A 10,000-nucleotide genomic window follows, 5' to 3' on the forward strand; every position below is an offset into this window, starting at 1 on the left:
GCGCGCATGTGTGTGTAGTGTGAAGGTAATCAGAAAGGAGTGTGTTGGGGCTATGACGAAGTGTCCAATATGCACCTTGAATAATGTTGGTGTGTGTGGCAGTGTACGCTTAGTTTGTAGGCCCGAGTCTACCCGTGTGAACACTATCCCAGTGACGTGATCTGAAACTAAGTGAAATAGTATTCATGTTTGTTTGCTTTCGTTTGTTTCATTGCTTGGATTAGTTGGTAATATCTGTGTTTGTTTCATTGCTTGCATAACTTGGCAATATCTATGTTTGTTTCATTGCTTGCATTACTTGGCAATATCTATGTTTCACTGCTTGCATTACTTGGCAATATCTATGTTTCATTGCTTGCATTACTTGGCAATAACTATGTTTGTTTCATTGCTTGCATTACTTGGCAATATCTATGTTTGTTTCATTGCTTGCATTACTTGGCAATATCTATGTTTCATTGCTTGCATTACTTGGCAATATCTGTTTGTTTCATTTCTTGCATTACTAGCATTACTTGGCAATATCTGTTTGTTTCATTGCTTAGCATTACTTGACAATATCTATGTTACATTGCTTGCATTACTTGGCAATATCTATATTTCATTGCTTGCATTACTTGGCAATATCTATGTTTGTTTCATTCCTTGCACTACTTGGCAATATCTATGTTTCATTGCTTGCATTACTTGGCAGTATCTATGTTTCATTGCTTGCATTACTTGGCAATATCTATGTTTCATTGCTTGCATTACTTGGCAATATCTATGTTTCATTGCTTGCATTACTTGGCAATATCTATGTTTCACTGCTTGTATTACTGGGCAATATCTATGTTTCATTGCTTGCTTTACTTGGCGATATTTATGTTTGTTTCATTGCTTGCATTACTTGGCAATATCTATGTTTCATTGCTTGCATTACTTGGCAATATCTATGTCTCATTGCTTGCATTACTTGGCAGTATCTATGTCTCATTGCTTGCATTACTTGGCAATATCTATGTTTCATTGCTTGCATTACTTGGCGATATCTATGTTTACTTCATTGCTTGCATTACTTGGCGATATCTATGTTTCATTGCTTGCATTACTTGGCGATATCTATGTTTACTTCATTGCTTGCATTACTTGGCGATATCTATGTTTGCTTAATTGCTTGCATTACTGGGCAATATCTATCATTCTATGTTTGCTTCATTGCTTGCATTACTTGGCGATATCTATGTTTGCTTCATTGCTTGCATTACTTGGCAATGTCTATGTTTGTTTCATTGCTTGCATTACGTGGCGATATCTATGTTTCATTGCTTGCATTACTTGGCGATATCTATGCACACTGAAGGCCAGGTCCAATGGAGACAGAAGCTTTCGGAACGACGTTGTGTCAACGGACGTGACGCATTTTTATTCGACACAAAATGTATTTTATGTTTCCCCATTTCAAACAGTCAACGAAGGCAGATCGATATTCAAACAAGTTAAGAAGAGAAGAAAATGACGAAAATCGCTGAATCCATTTTGTAAAGAAATGAATAACGAGTTTTTATAATGCTGGTATATCATATTTTGAAGTTGATCTAAAATAGCAAGCACATTTTTTTTTAAAGCTTTTTTTTTTTTTTTTTTTTTTTTTAAATCTAGTCGTTTATTTTAAAAAAATGCAGATCTATTATGCAGACTTCACGGGTATTGTTGTTTTCTACAATGAACTCGATGAAATGCGAACCTTTGTGACTTTCAGTCCTCACGCTATTTGTCATTTGATACAGTAACGGCTGATTCTGGTAAGACAGAAATAAACACAGACAGTGGGAGGAGAGACAGAGACTGGGAGAGAGAATGAATGAATGGTTGAACGAATGGTTTATGACATCTATTGGCCATTGCCCATCATCAAAGGGTTTCAGAAAATACACGTTTGAGAAGAAGAAAACTTCAGACAAAATATCCTAATTTGTCCAACGATACACACTCAGCTGAGTAAAACATAATACAGATAAATAACACAAGCTTATCTAACTGCAATCTGTTAAGCAATGCACGTGACATCAGAAATAACACATGCACAATTAGCTAATCTCTTCCAGATGTAAGAGTGTATCGTACCTTAAACGATTTGTACAGATAAATTGACAGATTTCTGATAGTTTGCCATGAGTAACGACAATCTAAACTGACTAGAGAGAGAGGGGAGGGGAAGAGAGAGACAGAGACAGACAAACAGACTGAGACAGAGATAGAAGAGAGAGAGAAGAGGATCTATTTAAAAACAAAAACAAAACCCGCCAAATGAACTTGACAACCACTCTGTCCGAGTAAATGGTGTCAGTACACTAAAAGCACACATCTCTTAAGCCTTTGCGGTAATTTCCTATGGAACGAATCTCAACAGTAATTTTTATGCATCGTCTGAAACGATATTTCCAATAGTACATTTTGTGAACTTTTCCTGTGGTTTTAGACTCAAAATTCAGTCCGGCTACACTTCCATGCATTCATCTCATCTCGCCGTTTCCACAGAATCGTCTGAAACTATGCATTCAGTCTGCGCTAACCAGGGAGTCGCCCTTTCCGTTTTTAGCCCCAATCCCCCAATTATGGAAAGGTAAATAAATAAATGCATAAATAAATAACCAAATAAAATAAAGAATTTTTTTTAAACATATATATGGTGGCTTGAGACGACGAATGTCGGGTCGTGTACATTATATAGGTCATTTCGTGTCGGGGTTTTTAGCCAAGCCCTCGAATAGATGGGTGGATGACATTCTACATGTCATTTCTTACATACCAGCATAGCAAAACGCATGAAAATGTTTCGCGTTTAAATACTAGGCTCCCCGAATTGTATGACACTATTCTAAGGAAATTACCAGGTCCCAGTCATCTTCAGGACAGGAAATTACCTTTCCCCAAAGGAACGCCCACGGGATTTATTATCACGGTCCAGGGCGGGCTGATGGCAGAAGCTGTAAAACAAATAAAAAGGGATGCGGCGCCAACCCCAATTATCGAGCGGGATGTGCATTCATGTCGTCCTCAGTGAACATCTGTCGTCTGCTTGCTGTCGGAATGCATGGATTGCGCCACCGCTTTAACCCACGGTGCCCGGATGTTCAGTGAGACTACTCGTTGGTTTATTTTCGGCCCTTATGATTATATATGTACATAATCAAAAATTAAATAACAATAATAATAATAAAAGATCGCGGTTTGAAAAATTCGTCTCTTGCATCCACAGTTGTTTTTTTGTTTTTGTTTTGTTGTTGTTGTTTTTTGTTTCATAAATCCAAGTAAACAATAATTGTAACTCTTCTTTAATTCACTCTTCTTCACGTCTCAAAGCTGGTTATGTGTCGTGAAACACTCACCGACCTCTCCCAAACTCACGCCCCCACCCACCCACATGCACACGCAATGCTCACACACACACACACACACACACACACACACATTTGTTCTTTCCTAGCACAATCTGGACATCAGCACAAATGCACATACATAATTTTCAAATACAAAATTAACATCTCCATGAGAAACATAGCACAAAATCTCACACCCCTGTCCCCCACTCACTTCCACATCCATATCAATCCCCCCCTTTTTTTTTTTTTTAACTCGCAGCCGTTCTATACGCTTTAATCGTGAGCTTCCTTTTAAAAAATTGCTTAAATATGCGGGCTTTAGAGAATGGATAAAAAAATACATATCAAAAAAGAAAAAGAACAATCACCTACTGCCAAAAATAACATGATGATATTTAATACTGTATGGATACCTTCACCTTAATCATTAATGCCTCTCATTTGTTGAAGCGGTAGGTGTATTCTTTCTTAGCTCTCTCTTTTTTTCTCTTCCCCCCCCCCCCCCCCCCCCCCCCCCCCCCCCCCAACCCACCCACCCCCCCAGTTTCTTTGTTGGTGAACGCGCGTGGCCAGCAGACATAATAAATCTTATTATCGCCAAGTAACCCCCCCCCCCCGCCCCCCATCCCCATCCCTCCCCCACCTACGCAGCAAAACGCACCCGTGTCGACGTAAATCAAGTTCACGACCACTGCCGAAAATCTGCACGTTTTCTGCTGCTGAAGTCCGAACCGGTCTATAAATTAACCTAACGACAAGGCTCTTTCTAGTGGTTTGAGAGCTTTTCACTGTTTGTCGCGCGCGCGCGTGTGTGTATGTGTGTGTGTGTGTGTTCGTGTGCTCTCAGTTTCCTTTCCACAGTTACGTCAATAAACGCGGGCTCTGTCCGACTTGAAAGCCAATGGAATGTACCTGCAAACACTGAACACATGACCCACATTCTGTCACTCTCCGCACTCAGAACTCCCTCCTCGCTCTCTGGTTTGCGTGCGCGTGGGCACAAAAAGTACATAACACAACACAACACACGCACGCACACACACACACACATATATAATAATATATATAGCACACACACACACACACACACACACACACACACACACACACACCAGTGGAACAGGACAGAGAAACACAATGGATCAACAAATCCGGTGGATCATCCAGTTTCAAAGCAAGACATCTCTAACAGAAAGGAAAAGGAAAGAAATGAAAACATATCACATCAACAACAACCAAAAAAAAAAAAAAAAAAAGAGAGAGAGAGAGAGAGAAAGAAGCAAACCAAATCAGTAAATGAAGAAACAAGTAACAAACAGATGCAAAGAATGACATAATCAGTAAATGAAAACACACATACACACAAACACACACACACACGCACACACACACACGCACACACACACACACACAAATACGCACACCACACACACACATACACCACACAACACACACACACACACACACACACACACACACACTCACACACACACACAAAATCAGTAAATGTAGAAACAATTAACAAATACTGAAATAAACACAAAGAAAGACACATACAAACGAACACACAAAGACATAAACAAATCAATAAGTAATCAAAACAAAACGAACAAAGCGAAGAAGGGATGTCACATTCAACCAGTATTTCATATGACTCATCAACACACACACACACACACACACACACACACACACACACACACACTGACCACCCCTACCCACCATCCCCAACCCCTACCTCCTCTCTTGCAATCTCCCTCCAGCCCGAACCCACGTGCACTGTGCAGCAGCCAAATTTAATATCATAAATCTTCTGCAGACGCAGAGAGAGAGACAGACGGACAGACAGACGGACAGGGAGAAAAAGAGAGAGACAAAGAGTTGGAGATTGTGCAACACCGATTTTTCAGGAATCAGACGAGCCACTCACAGACAGCTCTCTCTCTCTCTCTCTCTCTCTCTCCTCTCTCTGTCACACACACACACACACACACACACACACACACAGAGCTAGCAGGGAGGGCACACAATTCCACTTGGCACAGGATCTGACTGCCCGATTTAACTGTGCAGCCAGTGTTAGAGGTTCTGCTTTCACCTTACATTTTCCCAACCCTATATAAATTCGCCGAAGCCCACCGCCCTCCCCTCTCTCATCTCCACAACCCACACCCCTTCTCAAACCTGACACCCAAAATAAAAAAAAGGATGCACCATTCAAAGTAACGCGCGCGCGCAAACACACACACACACACACACACACAGGCGCGTATGCACGCACACATATACACATATACCACACCAACAGGGAGTAAAATATATTCTTGGGGGTTGACTAACCTCTCTCTCTCTCTCACACACACACACACACACACACACACAACTGACATCAAAGCAACTGATAAGTCATCCCTCTCGGTCTCTGTCTGTCTCTGTGTCTCTCACTCCATCTAGTTTATCATTCTGTGTCCCACCTGACTCCCCCCCCCCCCCCCCTACCCCACCCCGAAACGCCAGAACTGTTTCATGAGAAACAAATGAAGGTGGCTTTGTTCAGTAAAGATTTCGTTTCGCCCCCCAACCCCAAGCCCCTTCCTCCACTTCCACCGGCCCCCCTCTCACCCCACCCCCACCCCACCCCACACACGCACACACACACACACACACTCATCAGCTATACCTGACCGGCCTTTCGTCACACAATTTCCAATCACCCCATCCCTCAAAACAAAGCTTTTTTTTTTCTTTTCGTTCGTTCTTTCTTTCCTTTTCTTTGCAAGAAAAAAAGAAAAAAAAGAAAGAAGGAACATCCAACAACCATGTTGCTCCTTCCCCAGCTCCAACATCCCCACCCACTTACCATCTTCCTCCTCCACATGTCACTGGTTTACGTTTTACATCTCAGGGGATTAAGTGTTAGCAAAAATATATACAGGTCAATGCATGACTCCTACTTCCCTATCACCTCCACCCACCACTTCGCGCGTGCACACACTGACGCACGCAAGTATGCACACACAAAAAACGCACGCACGCACGCACGCAAGCACGCACACACACACACATACACACACACAGATGAAAGCGCAAGAGAGACACACACACACACACACACACACACACACACACATACACGCGCAAGCGTGACTCATATACTACACATACACATTACACAAACACACACTCACACAAACACACACAAACACACTACACACCCACGCAAACACACATAAACGACACGTACACTACACACGCCATATAGAAATATATGTCTTAGTGACACACACACATACACACACACTCTCTCTCTCTCTCTCTCTCTCTCTCTGTCTCTCTCTCACCTGGCGGGGCGGGGTCGGAGGTTGGGTGTGGGGGTGGGCCCAACGTCTCCTGGCTGCTCAGCGTGGCGGGGAGGGGCGGAGGTGGAGGAGCCTGGGGGGCGTCCACCACCCCCCTCACCACCACCCGGGGCTCCTGGGGCGGCTCGGGGGGCGTGGCGCCTGACGACTGGCGATGGTGCTGCTGCTGCTGTTGCTGCTGCTTGGCTGACAAGGCCCTCTGGACGTATTCCCCTGTCGCCCACACGGCTGCACACACACACACACACACACACATACACAAACACACACACGCAAGCAAGCAAGCGCACACACACACACACACACATTAACAAGAATGCCTTCTTTCCCCAATCATAGCATGATAAATCGTATGAACAACACTTCCACAACAACAACTACTACTACTACTACCAGTGTGTGTGTGTGTGTGTGTGTGTGTGTGTGCGTGCGTGCGTGCGTGCGTGCGTGCGTGTGTGTGTGTGTGTCTGTCTGTCTGAGTGTTTGTGTGTGTAAGTGTGTGTGCATACGTGTGCGTGTGTGTGTTTGACCTTTATACGAGATTTCACACTGTCTGGGCCGGGATATCAAGCAGAATCATGATTGTTTCATAGGTAGTTCATCTGAAAATAAATGTCTGGCGATATGAATAAATAAATAGATAAATGTAATGCTAAAACATAACACCCACTAGCCTAGAATTCGAACAGGTTTCGCTTCTTGTTCTTCATCTTCAAGAGTTCTTTTTTCCTATCGAGATGTTTCATTATTCATAACTGGGTAATTTTGACTATTTGATGGACTTTGCTTATTTTCACTCATATCTTTTTATATTTCTTTTTTTTTTCTAATTAAGTTTAATGAAGCTTTATTATTTTTTCCTACCTGTTTTACGCACAATTCTCCCTCCCCTCCCCCACGAAACAAAAGTAAAAGTAAGAAAGGGGGGGGAAATGCAAAACTATAACATTACAACAGTAAAAAAAAAAAAAAAATAGCATCTAAAATAAATAAACGAATATTTATTCGAAGAGCAATGAAAAGGTAATTTGATTTAAAGCAAAGAAAAATCAGATCGATAATACGATATTTCATTAATCATTTCTTCTTCTTCTGTGAATAAAGTGTTTTAAATATATTTCTCAGCGAGCCATGAAATCGGCGATAATCACTATGGACTGAATTATACTGTACATACAACCAAGAAGGTTTCTAAAATCTTTTATTGCTCTTTGCCTATAAAACGGGAGAACTAACATTCAGCGAACTTTTACATATAATATGTAGGCAGCGTGCTTGCGTGCCAGAAAGCGTGCATGTACATAAGAGAGAGAGAGAGAGAGAGAGAGAGAGAGTGTGTGTGTGTGTGTGTGTGTGTGTGTGTGTGATCGTTCTTTAGTTTAGCGTCTTTTCACAATCAGTGATATTAGACGATTAAAATAATAATAATAATAATGCGTGTGTGTGTGTGTGTGTGTGTGTGTGAATGTATATAATACACACACATGCGCGCGCGCGACCTGGGAAATTATATTACGTTGAATAAAACAGCACAGAAAGATGCTGAAATGGTCTGAAAAAAATAACGAACAGAAATAAATGATATTACCGGCAGTATAATCCATACATACCCGTTTTAAATTGCAGCTGACGACAGTGAATGTATAGTTTTAAGTGCTTTTTTTCAGTTTCCTCCCAATTATTGCTGAATTATAGAGGTTTCTTTAAATAAGTTTTCATATCTTTTTGAATCATCAAAGTTTTATAAGTACCACTGTTATTCTGTAAAGGAAACGAAATAAAACCCCTGCCACGTGATAAAGAAACTGGGGGGTATATCTATCATGAAGAAAGAAGAGAGAGAAATTACTTTATTTTCTATAATTTGGCACCGTCCAAAAAATATTTTCGCATTTCAACAAGTAAATCTAATAACTATAAACGGTAACATGCTTTCAGGTTTTACTGAAAACAAGACAGTGAACATTTTACATTCATATACTTTTCCTACCACCATCCCCCTCCACCCCTTCCAACTTTTTTTTCTTCTTAAAACAAAAAACAAAAAACAAAAAAACAACATATTTTCATCTTACCTAGTCAGAGGCAAAAAACGGGTTCTCTACTGACTTCGTTTGAATTTTTAATTTGTTCTATACGTTTTTCTTCAACTGCTTGTTGTTGTTCTGTTGCGCGCGTGTACGTGAGGCGGAGGGGGGAAGGGGGGAGGGATGGGGGGTGAGGGGGTGGTTGGAGGGGGGCGGTCCCGCTATTATGCATCATGGCTATTATGGCTTAACAAGTTGGTTATTTTCCATTTCTTTAGTTTTAAAACTAATTTATGTACACAATGTTCTTTTTAATTCATTCGTGCTGCCACACGATACAAGCCCCTCCCACTCCTATAGTTATTTTTGTGTGTGTCTCGCTGTTCATCATTTACCGTCACACACACACACACACACACACACAACGGAGCGCACAAGCTTTACAGTTTCTCCTCTCCGCCCCTTCACTAATAAAAACCGAAAGCTGCATCCACCACCACCACCACTTTTCCCCTCATTTCCCACCACCCGTCCCTTCCCTTCCTCGTTAAACTAGGCCTGCAACAGAGAACACAGTCACCGGAAAACCCGACCCCTAGACCGATTTTTTTTTCTTCTTCTTCTTTTTTTTTCCCGCCTCACTGAAACCAGTCCGCCAATAATAGAGCAGCTTGGGTTGGAAATGAGGGCGGGGAGCAAGTAGCTTGCTGCTTGTACAGCAGCGTAGTGAGTGTGTGCAGATGGTCGAGAGAGACAGAGGGAAAAGGAGAGACAGACAGACAGACAGAATGAGAGATAGGTAGAGCAGAGAGATAGGTAGAGCAGAGAGAGAGAGACCGTGACAGAGAGAGAGGGAGGGAGACAGACAGAAAGGGAGAGAAAGCACAGAGAACGAGAGAGAGACAACACAGAGTGAGAGTGAAGAGAGAGAGAGAGAGCACAAAATGTATGTGGTGGAACTGGGTCTGATCTGGGTCCTTTTCCATGGACACGTCTTCGCTTGTATTATCTTAAGAATCGAGCCGTTTTTCTTCACGCTGTGTGTGTGTGTTTTTTTGTTGTTGTTGTTTTTTGTTTGTTTTTGTTGTTTTGTTTGTTTTTGGTGTGAGTGTGTGTATGGGTTGGATGAGTTTGTTTCCCCCCCTCTATAGCTGCCCCCCTCTTCCCCCCCGCCCTCCTTTATTTATTTATTTATTTATTTTTATAACGAAATATCAACACTTCGGTACAGAATAAGCGCACATGCTTT

General features: G+C 41.9%; 1 protein-coding gene across 1 annotated transcript in view; it reads right to left on the reverse strand.

Moving 5' to 3' along the window:
* The window catches only part of LOC143286974 (uncharacterized), a 92,471-nt gene that overhangs the window by 61,792 nt on the left and 20,679 nt on the right, over positions 1-10,000 (reverse strand). The window contains exon 3 of the mRNA XM_076594966.1: positions 6,707-6,952. Coding sequence (XP_076451081.1) covers positions 6,707-6,952 — 246 coding nt within the window. The remainder of the gene's footprint in view (positions 1-6,706; positions 6,953-10,000) is intronic.

The sequence above is a fragment of the Babylonia areolata genome, chromosome 1 (genome assembly GCF_041734735.1).
Source record: "Babylonia areolata isolate BAREFJ2019XMU chromosome 1, ASM4173473v1, whole genome shotgun sequence".
Lineage (NCBI taxonomy): Eukaryota > Metazoa > Mollusca > Gastropoda > Neogastropoda > Buccinidae > Babylonia > Babylonia areolata.